The sequence below is a fragment of the Agelaius tricolor genome, unplaced genomic scaffold (assembly GCF_023055355.1).
Source record: "Agelaius tricolor isolate 1412-34295 unplaced genomic scaffold, bAgeTri1.0.p SCAF_69, whole genome shotgun sequence".
NCBI lineage: Eukaryota > Metazoa > Chordata > Aves > Passeriformes > Icteridae > Agelaius > Agelaius tricolor.
In genome coordinates this window covers 439,073-454,003 of record NW_027269329.1, presented here as the reverse complement: position 1 = coordinate 454,003, position 14,931 = coordinate 439,073, and the positions used below count along the sequence as shown (strand labels likewise).

General features: G+C 67.0%; 3 protein-coding genes across 5 annotated transcripts; 1 reads left to right on the top strand and 2 right to left on the bottom strand.

The window, feature by feature from the left end:
• Window positions 1-1,187: 1,187 nt before the first annotated feature.
• CTSK (cathepsin K) lies at window positions 1,188-4,279 on the top strand. Its single transcript, XM_071417511.1, is given in 12 exon segments — window positions 1,188-1,203; window positions 1,288-1,608; window positions 1,611-1,678; window positions 1,681-1,785; window positions 1,787-1,851; window positions 2,333-2,477; window positions 2,604-2,726; window positions 2,804-2,959; window positions 3,048-3,266; window positions 3,344-3,509; window positions 3,588-3,693; window positions 3,775-4,279. Coding segments are annotated over 11 exon segments (1,557 nt in total). The 5' UTR covers window positions 1,188-1,203; window positions 1,288-1,304; the 3' UTR covers window positions 3,875-4,279.
• A 629-nt stretch (window positions 4,280-4,908) lies between these two features.
• On the bottom strand, window positions 4,909-8,720 carry ECM1 (extracellular matrix protein 1). Its single transcript, XM_071417518.1, has 7 exons — window positions 8,394-8,720; window positions 7,775-7,849; window positions 7,129-7,427; window positions 6,247-6,612; window positions 5,561-5,781; window positions 5,202-5,289; window positions 4,909-5,125 (listed from the first exon to the last, which is right to left on the bottom strand). The coding sequence occupies exons 1-7, from the start codon at window positions 8,431-8,433 to the stop codon at window positions 4,952-4,954; spliced, it is 1,263 nt and encodes a 420-aa protein (XP_071273619.1). The 5' UTR covers window positions 8,434-8,720; the 3' UTR covers window positions 4,909-4,951.
• Window positions 8,721-9,413: 693 nt separating this feature from the next.
• On the bottom strand, window positions 9,414-14,851 carry TARS2 (threonyl-tRNA synthetase 2, mitochondrial). 3 transcript variants are annotated; one of them, XR_011676923.1, is made up of 18 exons: window positions 14,681-14,851; window positions 14,351-14,565; window positions 13,681-13,804; window positions 13,483-13,604; window positions 13,289-13,406; window positions 13,112-13,173; window positions 12,962-13,040; window positions 12,732-12,875; window positions 12,561-12,659; window positions 11,786-11,952; window positions 11,541-11,703; window positions 11,330-11,467; window positions 11,178-11,255; window positions 11,002-11,102; window positions 10,624-10,725; window positions 10,260-10,352; window positions 10,035-10,149; window positions 9,414-9,627 (listed from the first exon to the last, which is right to left on the bottom strand). XR_011676923.1 is itself a non-coding variant. In XM_071417506.1 (18 exons), exons 1-18 carry the CDS (start codon window positions 14,735-14,737, stop codon window positions 9,479-9,481), a joined length of 2,106 nt encoding a protein of 701 aa, XP_071273607.1. In that variant the 5' UTR covers window positions 14,738-14,842; the 3' UTR covers window positions 9,414-9,478. The 3 variants fall into 3 exon arrangements, 2 of the variants coding, with proteins under 2 accessions (XP_071273607.1, XP_071273606.1); XM_071417506.1 differs by having other exon boundaries at window positions 10,260-10,332; window positions 14,681-14,842; XM_071417505.1 differs by lacking the exon at window positions 9,414-9,627 and having other exon boundaries at window positions 9,645-10,149; window positions 10,260-10,332.
• Window positions 14,852-14,931: the final 80 nt, after the last annotated feature.

Below are 14,931 nucleotides of genomic sequence, written 5' to 3'. Positions count from 1 at the left end.
TTGTCCTGGGGTGGAATTTTATCCTCCACCCCTGGGGGGACAGGAGCTGAACCCCCTCAGGTTTGTCCCAGCCCCAGGTGGATTCTGGGCAGCAGAGATTTTCCAACAAGAGATTTTTTCCCCCTTTTTCCAACCTTTGTCTCACTTCTGCCTCTTTCTTGGAGGAATGTCCCTAAATCCCCATCCCCTCCCCGTTCTGTTCCTGTTCCCTCCTTGTTTTGTCCCCCATTTTCCCCCCCCCAAGCCTCCTCCTCTCATTTTGCCCCCCACACCCCTCGTGCTGCCCCGTTTGTCCCCGTTTGTCCCCTGGGTTCCCGGTCACCCAGTGCCACGTCAGGGCCTCGTGCTCCAGGGGATGATTCTGCCCTGGAGCCCCGAGGTGACTCAGCCCCCTCCATGTCCCCACAGAGGTCACACATGGGGGTGGCCCCGCTCTTGGGGACCCCCGTGGGGAAGGGGGGACAGGGACCCACCCTCCCCTGTCCCCTCCTGGTCCCTGGCACGGTCTGTCCTTGTTCCCATGGCTGGGGGGTGACGGTGACAGTGATGATGATGATGATGATGATGATGTCCCCAGTGTGACACGTCTGGGGTGGCTCTGGTGCCACGTGATGAGGTGACAATCACTGCAGTGATGAGGTGACAGTCACTGCAGGCAGCGCCGCCCGGCCAGGGACCCCCAAACTGGGCACGGGGGGCAGCCCCGGCTTGGGGACAGCTGGGGACAGAGGTGGGGTCCTGTCCTCCGTGCCTGCTGTCACAGGATGTCCCCAAACTGCCATGGCCGGCTGCTCCTCAAGGAAGTGGGTGCTCAGCCCCATCTGCTTTGGACACGGGGAGAGATGGCAGGACAAGAGAATGTCCCCAGAGCAGCAGGACATCCCCAAGGTGGGATTCTGGGACAAGAGAATGTCCCCAGGGTGGGATGGCAGGACAAGAGGATGTCCCTGGGGCCAGAATCCTTGGGACAGGAGGGCGTCCACAGGGCAGGGTGCTGGGATGGGGGGACATCCCGGGGACAGGAGGACATCCCGGGGACAGGAGCACATCCCAGGGATGGAAAGGAGCAAGTCCTGGGGACAAGAGGAGGTCCCAGGGACAGGAGAAGGTCCCAGGGACAGACAGGAGAAGGTCTCAGGGACAGGAGATCAAGGGACAGGAGAAGGTCCAAGGGACAGGAGGACATCCCAGGGACAGGAGAAGGTCCTGGGGACAGGAGAATGTCCCAGGGACAGACAGGAGAAGGTCCAAGGGACAGGAGGACATCCCCGGGACAGACAGGAGAAGGTCCAAGGGACAGGAGAATGTCCCGGAGACAGGAGAAGGTCCCAGGGACAGACAGGAGAAGATCCCAGGGACAGGAGCACGTCCCAGGGACCGGAGAAGGTCCCAGGGACAGACAGGAGAAGATCCCAGGGACAGGAGGACATCCCCGGGACAGACAGGAGAAGGTCCAAGGGACAGGAGAATGTCCCGGAGACAGGAGAAGGTCCCAGGGACAGACAGGAGGACATCCCAGGGACAGGAGCACGTCCCAGGGACCGGAGAATGTCCCAGGGACAGACAGGAGAAGGTCCCAGGGACCGGAGGATGTCCCGGGCAGGAGCCGCCGCAGCCCCGCGCCGGCGCTGACTCAGCCCGAGCCCGTCCCGCTCCATCACGTGGAGCCGGGGGCAGCCCCCTCGTCCCCCTCCTCCCCGTCCCCTCCTTCCCTCCAGCCCATCCAAACCCGACGCTTGCCAAAATTTTCCGGCTGCTTCCAAACTTCCTCAATCCGGCAGCATAAAAAGCGCAGCGGCCGCGGCTCCCGCAGGCCCCGTCCCGGCGCTCCCACCGACGGCTCCGTGCTCGGTAAGCGGCGGGGAAGGGTCCCGGGGGAGGGAGGGGGGCGCTGGGTGGTTTTTATCCCAGGGAGATGGGAGGGAATCGGGTCCCATGTGGGACAAAAAGGGAAACTGAGGCACTGTCCGAGCGGATCTGGGGGTTCCAGGCTCGGGGAAGTGTCCGGGGTCCTGCTCCATCACGGGGGGCTGGGGGGCGGTGGGTGAAGGCCGGGACGTCCCCCCCTGCATCCTCTGCATCCCCAAACTCCCCCTCCCGGCTTGGGGCTGCCGAACGAGCCGGAGCGGGAACGGGAACCAGCTGTGCCGGCTCATGTGATATCGGCACCCGGCCAGCCCTGCCCGCGGGGCTGTCGTGGCCCCAAATCGGGGGGTACAGGGGGTTCCATCCCTAAATCAGGGTGTGCAGGGGGTCCTGGTCCCACAGGAGGGTGGGCACAGGGTCCTGCTCCCCCCCAGCCCCCCTGGCTCAGCCTGTGTCCCCTCCCCAGTGCTCAGGCTGTCCCCAGGATGTGGTGGCCCGTGCTGCTGGCCCTGCTGCTCCCTGCAGCTCCGGCCCAGCTGCACCCGGAGCGGGAGCTGGACGCGCAGTGGGAGCTGTGGAAAAAAACCCACCACAAGCAGTACAACGGCCAGGTACGGGGGGGATGGGGCTGGGGACCCCCAGGGACAGCCCCAGGGTGGGGTTGGGGCACAAGGAGGTCCTGAGGGTGGGGGGCACAGGCAGGACCCCCGTCCCAGCACCATCTCCCCCCGGCGCAGGCGGACGAGGTGACGCGGAGGCTGATTTGGGAGAAGAACCTCAAATACATCAACACCCACAACCTGGAGCACTCCCTGGGCGTCCACACCTTCGAGCTGGCCATGAACCACCTGGGTGACATGGTGGGTGTCCCTTGCAGGGGGCAGAGGGGGGGCTGAGCACCTCTGGGTGCTCCCACCCACCGGGGCTCTTTCCCTAGACCAGCGAGGAGGTGGTGAGGACAATGACAGGGCTGAAGGTGCCCCGAGGTCGCCAACGCCACAATGAGACGCTCTTTGTCCCTGACTGGAGTGAGAGAGCCCCAGCTGCCATGGACTGGCGTAAAAAAGGCTACGTGACCCCTGTCAAGAACCAGGTGAGATGGGTGTGCCCTCAGTGTCACCTCAGTGTCACCCCAGTGTCGCCCCAGTGTCACCCTAGTCCCATCCATTGTGTCCCCACAGGGCCAGTGTGGCTCGTGCTGGGCTTTCAGCTCGGTGGGTGCCCTGGAGGGGCAGCTGAAGAGGAAAACAGGCAAACTGCTGTCCCTCAGCCCCCAGAACCTGGTGGACTGCGTGGCCAACAACGACGGCTGCGGGGGCGGCTACATGACCAACGCCTTCGAGTACGTCCACCAGAACCGCGGCATCGACTCCGAGGACTCCTACCCCTACATTGGCCAGGTGTGAGGGGTGCCAGCCCCAAATCCCTCTCCATCCCTCCCATCCCCACCTCACCTGACCTTCCTGGCCCCTCACAGGACGAGAGCTGCATGTACAGCCCCACTGGGAAGGCGGCCAAGTGCCGCGGCTACCGCGAGATCCCCGAGGGCAACGAGAAGGCTTTGAAGAGAGCGGTGGCCAGGATTGGGCCCATCTCCGTGGGCATCGATGCCAGCCTGCCCTCCTTCCAGTTCTACAGCCGAGGTGAGGGGCTGCTGGGGAGCTCAGGGGGCCTCTCAGGGAGCTGGGACGCTCCTGGTGACACTGGCTGTTGTCCCCAAGGCGTGTACTACGACGAGAGCTGCAACGCTGAGAACATCAACCACGCCGTGCTGGCCGTGGGCTATGGGGCACAGAAAGGCACCAAGCACTGGATCATCAAGAACAGGTACAGGCCTTGGGATGGTTTGGGAGCTGCAGGTGGTTGGGGCTCTTCCAGACGCTCAGGTTTTGATTTTCCACCCTGCAGCTGGGGCGAGGAATGGGGCAACAAGGGCTACGTCCTCCTGGCCCGCAACATGAACAACGCCTGCGGTGTGGCCAACCTGGCCAGCTTCCCCAAGATGTGACAACCCCACCCAGCCCCTCCCTACCCACTGCCCTGCCCTCCAGCCTGGCCTCTGCCCTCCCAGCCTCAAAGATGATGCTTCCCCCCGGGGGGAATTCTTTGTCTCTGTGAGAGATTTCCCTTGGGAAGGGGAAATTCACCTGCAGGGAATGGAGGATGAGTCCCCTCAACTCTGTTTTCCACACTTTGCCATGCTGGCTTCTGCCTTCCCGTGATCTGTGGAGGCCAATCCACCCAGACATGCTTCAGGAACCAGGTTCCACACCAGCCTCTGCCTCAGGAGCACCGGGGTGGAGGTGGAATATTCCCAATGGAGAGCAAAAATCCCTCTCCCTCCACCCTGTATCCCAGTGGAGGCTGCTGAGAAGGATGTGACTTTATTTTCCAACTAAAATTGGGAATAAGGCTTGGACTGGTTTGCTTTGTGCTGGGAAGAAGCCTCGGGGATGGGAAAAATTCTTCCTTTTCCCAAAGGGGCAAAAAGCCCCTTGTGAGGCAGAGCAGGGTGAGAAGAAGCTGCTGGGGAACCTTGGGACAGATGGATGGATGGAGTGTCTGGGGAGGGAATGGTTCCAGGAAGGACACAGGGAAGGACAGATGGATGGACGGACCCACAGGACACCCCCAGCCCCATCAGAGTCCCCCAAACACTCCCCAGAGACTGTCAGCCATGGCTGGGGGGGCACCATGGGGAATTTGGGGACCTCCAGGGATTGTGGCCATGGGAGGGGACACGAGTGACAATGCCACTGTGGGAAGAGGTGCACAGACACCCCTGGGGGGGCACGGGGCCGTGTGTGCCCCGCGTGGCTGAGCAGGGTGACCACAGCACACCCCAAAACCAAACACAGGTATCACAGCAGGCCTGACACACCCCAAGAGTGCAAACACCCCAATATCCACCCACACCCCGCCACACCCCGGAACGGGGCCCCGTGGGGGGGACACTGAGACCCGGAGGGGCCCCCCTGAAACAATGGGGACAGTGAGGGATAAGGAAGTCCCCGAAGGCGGAAAGAAAGGGACACTCAGAGGTGACACCGCAGCATCTTTATTGTTCCCTCCTGCCGGGAGGGATTCACTCCTCGTGGCCGAGGGGCGGGGGGGCCAGGGCGGCCGCCAGGGTCACCTGGCTCAGGTAGGCGTCGTCAAAGCAGCGGCGCCGCTCGGGCTCCTCCCACGAGCAGCAGCCCTGGGGGTCCCTCCAGGCGTCCCCAGGGGTGGCACAGAGCGTGGCGATGGCCTGGGACAGCTGTGGGCAGTGGGGACGCGGGGTCAGGGCGGTTTTGGGGGGTCCCCCAGCGCCTCTGCCCCCCTGGGTCACTCACCTGCTCCCGGGCACAGGCGCCGCGGTCCTCGGCGGGCAGCGGGCAGCACGCAGCCGTCATGGCCCCCAGCAGCTCCGGTACCGGGCGCCTGCGGACACGGACACGGGCACGGGGGTCACCTCCAAGGGGGTTTGAGGCGCGGGGAAGGGACTGCTGGGCCCCCTCCCCAAAAACGAGCGTTCCCGAGCAATGGAGAGTGCCAGAGCCGGGGATGGGGATGATGGGGGTGAGGGGTCCTGCAAAGCTGGGACCCCCCAAAAGCAGGGTCTGTGCTGTCCCCCCAGACAACAGGGACTGTGCTGTCCCCCCCCAGCAGGAGGGTCCGTGCTGTCCCCCCGGGCTGTTCGGGGCGCACCCACCTCTGTGTGAAGAGCCGGGTGGGGCCGCACAGGGAGCGCAGCAGGGCCGGGCCGGGCCGGGCCAGGCTCACGTTGTGCAGCTCCCGGTCGTATTCAGGGTGGGGGGCGGCGGCGGCGAAGCAGCGACCCCGGGCCTTGGGACCCCCCCGCTGGCAGCAGCGGTGCTGCCCCGTCTTCACCGCTGATTCTTCCCGGCAGAACCGATTCAGCCCCTTCAGCCACTGCGGAGGAGGAGCTGGGGGTCAGGGGGGCGCCCCGACACTGTGAACACCTGGGTCATCCCTGGGACATTTCCGTCCCCTCCCCGGATGCCGGGGCCCCTCCCTGACACGTTTGTCACCTTCCCGGATACCTGGGAGCCTTCCCGGCCTCTGAGTGAGTGGCTGGGTCACGCTCCGGGCACACGGGTCATTGCCGGGACACCGGGGGCCCCTCCCCGGATACCGGAGTGCCAGCCCAAACACCTCGGTCCCTTTCCCAAACACCTCGGTCCCTTTCCCAAACACCTGGCTCCTTTCCCAGATACCTGCACCCCCTCAATCCTTTAACACCTGAGACCCTCCCAAACACCTGGGACCCCCCGAGCCCTTCAGCACCGCCACCCTCCCTCCCATCCGTGTCCCCCCCGTCCCACCCTTGTCCCCGCTGTCCCAGCCGTGTCCCCCCCGCCCCGTGTCCCCGCTCACGGCGCTGTGGGCGCAGCTCAGGCTCTCGTTGCGGCAGCACCGCCCGTACTCCCGCTCCAGCCGGACGCGCAGTCGGACGCGGGGCCCGGAGCGGCCCCCGGGGCCGGGGGGGCCGGGGCGCAGCGCCCGCAGCCCGCAGATGTTGCCGATGTTGGTGGCCGTGGGCTCGCCGGGAGGAAAGGGGGGTTCGCTGACCAAGTCCCAGGCCACGCTGCGGTCCCAGGTGGGGACGGGGTCCCAGGTGGGGGCCGGGGTCTCCTGGGCGAAGCAGCGGCGCCGCGCGGCCCCGTGGCGGCGGCAGCAGTGGAACTGCCGCGTCTTCACCCCGAACTCATCCGTGCAGAACCCGTCCAGCACGTCCGTCCACTGCGGGGCAGAGTCCCCTCGGTGTCACCCCGCGTCCCTCCCTCCGCAGTGTCCTCACGTCCTCTCTCTCGCCATTGTCCCCGCGATGTCCCCACGTTACACCTGACCCAGTGTCTTCCCCTCCAGCAGCGTCCCCTTGTCCCTTACGGTGTCCCGCCATCCCCACAGTGTCCCCATCGCTGCACTGTCCCCAGCCCCACAGTGTCCCCATCCCTGCACTGTCCCCTCTCCCCTCAGTGTCCCCTTTCACCCGGTGTCCCCCCTATCCCCACGGTGTCCCCATCCTCGCACTGTCCCCATCCTCGCACTGTCCCTTCTCCCCACAGTGTCCCCTCTCCCCCCGGTGTCCCCATCCCCACAGTGTCCCCATCGCTGCAGTGTCCCCAGCCCCACAGTGTCCCCATCCCCGCAGTGTCCCCCCCATCCTCTCAGTGTCCCCATCCCCGCAGTGTCCCCATTCCCCCGGTGTCCCCCCCATCCCCGCAGTGTCCCTGTCCCCGCGGTGTCCCCACTCACGGCGCGGCGGGCGCAGGGCAGCGGGCTGTGGTGCCGGCAGCAATCGTTCAGGCGGGGCCGGAGCGCGGCCAGCGCGGCCGCCTGGCGCCGGAGGTGCGCGAAGGCGTTCGGGGGGAGCAGCAGCGGCGGCGGCAGCGTGGGGGGGTCCCGGCAGTGCCGGGTGACGGTGGCGGCCATGGGCCAGGCCGGGGGGAACCCGTCCAAGGCGGTGCCCCAGAGCGGGGGGTTGCTCGAGGGGGCCACGGCTCCCCCCACCAGGATGTCGGGGGGCACCTCCAGGTCCTGCTCCTGCTGCAGCACTGGGAAAAAGGGAGCGCGGTGGGCACAGGGCACTGCGCTTGTCCCTGTGTGCCCCTCTCTGCCCTCCTGTGCCACTCCTGTGCCCAGCCCTCGCTGTCCCCATGTCGCTCCCATCCTGTGTCCCCCCCCATCCACGTCCCCTTTCTCCTCCATCACGGTGTCCCCGTGTCCCCTCCATCCAAATCCCCACCCATGAGCGTCCCCCTGTTCCCAGTCCTGGGTGTCCCCCTTTGTCCCTCACCCCTGGGTGTGTCCCCCTGTCTCCAGTCCTGCGTGTCCCCCTTTGTCCCTCACCCCTGGGTGTGTCCCCCTTTGTCCCCCCACCCCTGGGTGTCCCTCCCCTCACCTTGTTTGATGCTGGGGGGCCGCAGGTCCAGGCTCTCCTGCTGCACCACCTGCTGCAGATGCCCCGAGGCCAGCGCTGTCACCGATGGGGGACACAGGGCGGGTCAGCAAGGTCACCCCCACCCATGGAACAGCGAGCAGGGACCCCCCCAGACCTGTGGGCTTGGAGCCCCATAATGGGGAGGGGTCCCTGGTGTTCAGGAGGGGCCCCAGGAGCTGGAGAAGGGGACCCAGGCACCCAGGAGGGCTGCGGGTGTTCGGGACAGGCTCCTCCAGGCATTTGGGAGGGATCCAGGTGTGTGGGCAGCAGCCCTGACATCCGGGGTGGGGACCCAGCTGTCCCTGGAGGCGTCCCAAACACCTGGGCAGGAGCTCAGGTGTCCCAGGTGGAACCCAGGAGTTCGGGAAAGGGACCCAGAGTTCGGGAAGGGCCCCCAAATCTCAGTGAGGGATCTCAGGAGTTCGGGAAGAGGATCCAGGTGTTCGGGAAGGGGATCCAGAATTCGGGAAGGGCCCCCCAAATCTCAGTGAGGGATCTCAGGTGTCCGGGGAAGGGGCCCCGGGTGTTCGGGGGGCCCCAGGCGTGCAGGGGGGCCCTGGGTGGGGCCGCGGGGACTCACCGGCGGCGCTGAGGAGGAGGAAGAGGCCGAAGGCCGCCATGGCGTCGGGAGCTGTAGGGTCAGCGCCGGCTCCTCCGCCTTATGAAGGGCCGGGTCGGGCGTGGGGCCACATCCCGCGGGGCTGAGTCACGGCCCTGACGTCGCGGCAGAGCCGGGAGGGGGACCCCGGGGGCACCGGGGGGCTGCGCTGGATCCCGCACCCCCAAACTGGGCCAGGGGGGACCCCCGCCCCAGCCCGGCTGTCACAGCCCTGTCCCCACCCTGGGGGTCCCGTCCCCACCCTGGGGGTCGCGTCCCCACCCTGGGGGTCCCGTCCCCGTCCCGGTAGCCCCGGATCCCCCCCTGGTGGCCCCAGCTCCCCCCCCGCCCCCCACCCCTGCGTCACAGGAGGGGGAAGTGGTCACACCACATTTTTGTGGGTTTTACCCCGTTTTGGGGCCCCCACCCACTGAGTCACCCCCGGTGCTGAGGGGGGGGGGCTGAAGGGGCACCTCCAGCGGGACCCCCGGACGGGGGGGGGGGGGGGGGGGGTCCCTCAGCTGATGTCCCCAAGGGTCACAGCCTCGGTCATTTATGGACAGGGGGGCTCCTGTGCTATCCCAATCATTTGATCACCAAATCCCCAACAGGCCCGGGCAGGTGTTTGGGGTGGGGTGGGGGGGACAGCCCCGTGTCCCCCCCGCGATTGCCCAACGGGGCTGCGGCTCCGTGACTCGGGCTTTGCGCAACCCCCCCCACTTTCCCCGACGCGTGGGCGGGGGGGGAAATCCCAGCTGGAAGGACCCAGAAGTGCCGGGGGCAGCTCGGGAGAGGGAAGGGAAGGTGGGAACGGAAAACTGGGAATGAGAGCCCGGGAATCGCAACCCGGGCAGGTCGTGGCGTGGGTATCCGGGTGTTTCGGGGGGGGTCCTGCCCCCCCAGGTGGGACTCAGGAGTTCGGGAAGGGGCCCCAGGTGTTCGGGGGGGTTCGAGCACCCCAGCACTCAGAAGCGCCCCAGTCTCAGCTCCCACAACCTCCAGCGCATTTCCCAGCAGTTTATTGAGTTGGGGGGTCCCGGGGCCCCCCGATAAGAGCGAGGGGGGGGTCAGAAGCGCTGCTCGGCGTCGGGAACGCGGCCGTCCCTCAGCTCCTGCAGGCGCTGCAGCAGCCGGGGCAGCTCCAGCTCGCCGAGCTGCCGGTTCTCCCGGCTCCGGACGCTGACGGTGCCGCGCTGCCGCTCCCGCCGCCCCACCACTGCGGGGGCACGGCCGTCACGGCGGGAAAAACGGGGTTCCCGAGCCCCCCGACCCGCACAGGCACCCCCCAAACACAGCACCCCCACCAGCGGGGTCCCAGGGCAGGGATTTGGGGGGTCCCAGAACAGTCCCGGGGGGTTCAAAGGTGGTCCCAAAGGGGGTGGGGGGGGTCTCAGAGGGGTCCCTAAAACACTCCTGGGGAGCTCCCAAATGGATCTCGGGGAAGGTGAGGGTGAATTCCCAAGGGGGGACTGAGCTCCTGGAGGGGTCTCATAGGAGGGGGCTCCCAGGGGATTCAGTTTTCCCCCCCAGCAGCATCCCAGGATGTGGATGGGGGTGTCCAGCCAGTTCTGGGGGGCTCCAGGGGGGTCCCAGGGGGGTTCTGGGGCTCTGCCCCACCCTTACCCAACTGGAAGTTGTAGTGGGCGAGTTGGGCCCGGCGGATCTTCCGTGCCAGGGTGGTCCCGGGGTCCCCGTCCAGGTCAGCCAGGAGGCCCCCCCTCCTCAGCACTGCCTGCACCTGGACCCCCAGAGTCAGTGGGGAGCACGGGGGGGGCACGGAGGGATGGTTTGGGGGTCCCAGGGGATGGGGGTCCAGGGTGGGAGAGCACAGGGGGGTCACACACTCACCTCCCGAGCATAGTCCTCGACCTCGGGGGTCTGTGGGATGACCATGGCCTGCAGTGGGGACAGCCAGAGCGGCCTGGGGGGCACCAGGGGTCACTGGGGGTGACACACAAGGAGGGGGTGCCCCAAGGGTTGCAGGGGGGGTCCCCAGAATGGAGGGGCCCCAAAGATGGAGGTAACTTGGGGATCCAGAGAGTGTCTGGGGATTGAGTGTCCCCAAAACTGGGCAGTGTCTGTCCCAAGCTGGGGCAGGGGTGACACTGGGGATTGAGGGGACCCGGACAACTGGGGGTGTTCCTGGGAACTGGAGGGTTGTGCCCCAGGGACTGGGGGTGAGCTGTGGGGTGTTTTTGGGGTCCCCCCTCACCATCTCCCGCCGTAGCTCTCGGCCAGCACAGCCACCATGCGCTCCACGGAGCCCAGCACAGCCCGATGGATCAGCACCGGCCTCGCCGGGCTCCCGCTGGGGCTGGGGGGGAAACGGGGCTCAGGGGGACCCATTGATGCCCCCCAAATCCCCAATTCTGCCAATCCTGACCCTCTCCCCCCGCCCCAGCGCCATTTCTGCCCCTCCACCCCAATCCTGACCCCCTCTCCCAGCCCCCAATTCTACCCTGCCAATCCTGACATTCCCCAATCCCAATCCTCCTCCCCCAGCCCCAACCCTGATCCCCCCACAGAAATCCTGAACCCCAGCCCAATCCTGGCCCCCACAAATCCCCCAGTCCTGCTCCCCTACCAATACCTGGCATATTCCAGCTCGAATCTCTCAGGCATCTGGAAATCCAGCTGGATGGTGCCACACTGATGGTGCCTCCCCAGAGCATCCCTGATCCGGATATCGATCTGTTGGGAATCAAGAGTTTCCAGAAGGGTCCTAATCTGTCCCCTTTAGGGATCCCCCCTCCCCAGATTCCTCACCTTGGGCCCATAAAAGGCTCCATCCCCCGGACTCAGCTCCCAGGGCTGCCCAAAATTCTTCAGGCTCCGCTCCAGCTGCTGCAGGGGTGGGTTGGGAGGGTCAGGGGGGCACAGAGCAGAGGGCACAGCACACAGGGGGGGCACCATCCCACCTGCTCAGCACGATCCCAAGTCTCAGGGTCCCCCAGGAATCCATCGGGACGCGTGGCCAGGGCCAGGCGGAAGGAAAAGCCCAGGACGGCGTAAACGGCGCGGATGAAATCCAGGGAGGAATCAATCTCACTCTCCAGCTGGGAAAGGGGGGTCAGGGGGGGCAAGGGACACATTCTGGGGGGGACAGGGAGGGCTCAGGGGCACAGACACCTGCTCCAGGGTGCAGAAAATGTGGGCATCATCCTGCTGGAAGCGCCGGACCCGCGTCAGCCCCGTCAGGGTCCCGGGGGGTTCGTTGCGGTGCAGGACCCCGAAATCCGCCAGGCGCAGGGGCAGCTCCCGCCAGGAGCGCGGCCGGTGGGCGAACATCAGGCTGGGGACGGACAGACAGACAGACAGACAGACAGGCTGCCCCCGGGAGCCCCCCCCAGGCACCCCAGGGCCGCCTGACTCACCAGTGGGCCGGGCAGTTCATGGGTTTGAGGGAGAGGGTCTCGGGGGTGGCAGGGACGGAGAAGATGTGGGGGCTGTAGTGCTGCCAGTGCCCCGAGAGCTCCCAGAGCCGGGGGCTGAACAGGTTGGGGGTCACCACCTCGCTGAAGCCCCTGGCCCGGTACTCGCTCTGTGGGGACAGGGACAGGGCAGGACATCAGCTCAGCGCCACAGCATCGGGCATGGGGGGGCTGCAGGGACGGGGAGGGTGAGAGCTGTGGGGTGCAGGGTGGGCAGAGGGGTCTGGGTGTGAGGGGATGGGGTCTGTGGGGATCAGCAGTGCCCAGTTGTGTTGGGGATGGGGTGCAGTGGGGTCTGTGGGGATCAGCAGTGCCCAGCTGTGATGGGGATGGGGTGCAGTGGGGGCTTGGGGGCTCAGCAGTGTCTAGCTGTGATGGGGATGGGGTGCATTGGGGTCTGTGGGGATCAGCAGTGTCCAGCTGTGATGGGGATGGGGTGCAGTGGGGTCTGTGGGGCTCAGCAGTGCTTGGCTGGGGTGGGGATGGGGTGCAGTGGGGTCTTGGGGGCTCAGCAGTGCCTGACTGGGGTGGGGATGGGGTGCAGTGGGGTCTGTGGGGCTCAGCAGTGCCTGGTTGGGGTGGGGATGGGGTGCAGTGGGGTCTGTGGGGATCAGCAGTGCCTGGCTGGGGTGGGGATGTGGTGCAGTGGGGTCTGTGGGGATCAGCAGTGCCTGACTGGGGTGGGGATGGGGTGACAGGGAGATGATGGGGGTCGTACCCGGATAAACTCCACCAGGGTGTTGTAGACGTGGGCACCACGGGGCAGGAAGAAGCAGCTGCCAGGGCTGAACTTGTGGAAGAAGAAAAGCTCCTGATCCTGCAGCAGGGAGGGAGTTACTGGGGGGATCCCCGCGGCTGGGAGGGCCCCCCAGCCCCTGGCAGGGCTCACCTTGCCGATCCTGCGGTGATCCCGCTGAGCCGCCTCCTCCTGTGCCCGCTCCCACTGCTCCAGCTCCTGGCCACTGGGGAAGGCCACGGCGGCCACACGCTGCAGGGACTGACCCCCAGCTCCCCCCCAGAGCGCAGCCGAGCTCTGCGGGCACGGGGGGACATCAGAGGGGCACCGGGGACCCCACCCAAGAGCAGGGCAGGGCACAGGGACCCCCGCCCGACACCCACCGTGAGCACCCGCAGGGCTCCGATCAGCCCCGTGTGCCGCAGGAGGGGCCCGTGGCACAGCTGGAGCAGGGGGCCACACCTGAGGGAGAACAGAGGGATGTGGGGACAGCTGAGGTGACGCACGGCCACCCCACGTGTCCCTGTGCTCACCTGTACACCGTGGCCGTGGGGGATGTCACCTCCTCGAGCTGCTGCAGCTGGAAGGCGTTGTGCTGGGGAGGGACACGGAATGGGTGATGGTGGGCTTGGTGACATTAGAGGGGTGACACTGAGGGTCCCAATGTCCCCAGAATGGCCTCCCATGACACTCTGGGGAGGGGGACACACCTTGAGCAGCTCAGCCAGCTGCTGGCGGGTGGCCTCGAGGCGCTCGAAGCGGTGCCGGGCACGGGCGAACGTGGCACAGGCCTCCTCCAGCACCGGCAGCTCCGTGCTCTGCACCGTCCTGGGGACACGTTGGGGACACGTTGGGGACACACTGGGGACACCCCAGGGACCCTGCAGCACCTGCCCAGCCCTACCTGCTGCCCATGTGCACGTCACAGAAGAAGCCATCCTCGGTGGCCCGGGTGCTGCAAAGCGTCGCCCCGAAAATCTGCTCTGCCACCGCCCCCAGGACGCAGGCACTGGAGCGCCAGAAAGCCTGGGGGGACATTGGGGACACGGGGGCTGTGAGGGGAGCCAGGTGCAGGTTTGGCCCCCCAGGCCCCTGGGCTCACCTCCCGCCCCTCGGGCGTGGAGAAGTCGAGCAGCTCCAGGTCGGTGTCACCTTCCAGAGGCCGGTCCAGGTCCTGGAGGGTCCCGTTCACCCGGGCCACCAAGGCCACCTCGGCCAGGCCAGCCCTACAGGGACAGCAGAGACACTGTGGAGACACTGTGGGGACCCCATAAACCCTGTGGGAACCCTGTGGGGATCATGAAGACATGGTAGGAACCCCGCAAACTTTGTGGGAACCACAGGGACATTGTGGAGACCCTGAGAACCTCGTGGGGACTCTGAGGGCATCACAGGGGCACCACAGGGACATTGTGGCGACCCTGAGAACCTTGTGGGGACTCTGGGGATCACGGGGACCATGGGGACACAGTAGGAACCCCACAAACCTTGTGGGGACCACAAGGACATTGTGGAGATCTCAAGAACCACGCTGGGACTCCGTGAGGATCATGGGGACCATGGGGACATTGTGGAGATCCCGAGAACCTCGTGGGGACTCTGTGGGGATCACAGGGACATTGCAGACCCTGCAGACCTTGTGGGGATCATGGGCACATCACGGGGACATTGCGGACCCTGCAGACCTTGTGGGGACACCCTGAGGGGCCCGGGAACCTTGCTGGGACACTGCGGGGCCCCCGGGGACAGCGTGGGAAGCCTTCGGGCCGTACCCGAGCTCCGTGGCCACCTGGAACGGGGTGGTTTGCAGGGCCCGGCCGGGCAGGCGGCGCCCGCCGGGCAGCGCGATGCGGATCGGGGTCCCCGGTGGGAGGCGGCCGCTCCCGGTCCCGCCGCCCGCCCCATCCCCGGGCCCGTCCCAGCGCTCCGCCGCCGCCGCCCGCAGCCGCTGGAAGAGCCGGAGGCGCTCGGGGTCCGGCCCGGACACCTGGGGACGGGAATCGCCGCGGGGTCACCGGATCGCCCTTGGGGCTCAGGGCCCGGGGGGGGAGCGGGCAGGGGTGGGGCGGGGGGATGAGGGGTCCCGGGGGTCCCGAGCGCACCCGGTGTCGCCGCGGGGCTCCCGCCAGCAGCAGCCGCGAACCGGCGCGTGCGGACATGGCCGAGGCTCCGCCCGTTCCGCCGGAACCGGGGATGGGCCTTGCAACCCCCCCGCGGAAGCAGCTTTGGATTGGCCCGCCCGTGCGGGAGCCCCGCACACAGGACGGAACCATGGAGGGCGGGGGGGGGGGAGGGGGGGGGAGGAGCCACACGGACCCCTCAAACCGGGGGTGAACGCGAGAAAGAACGGACC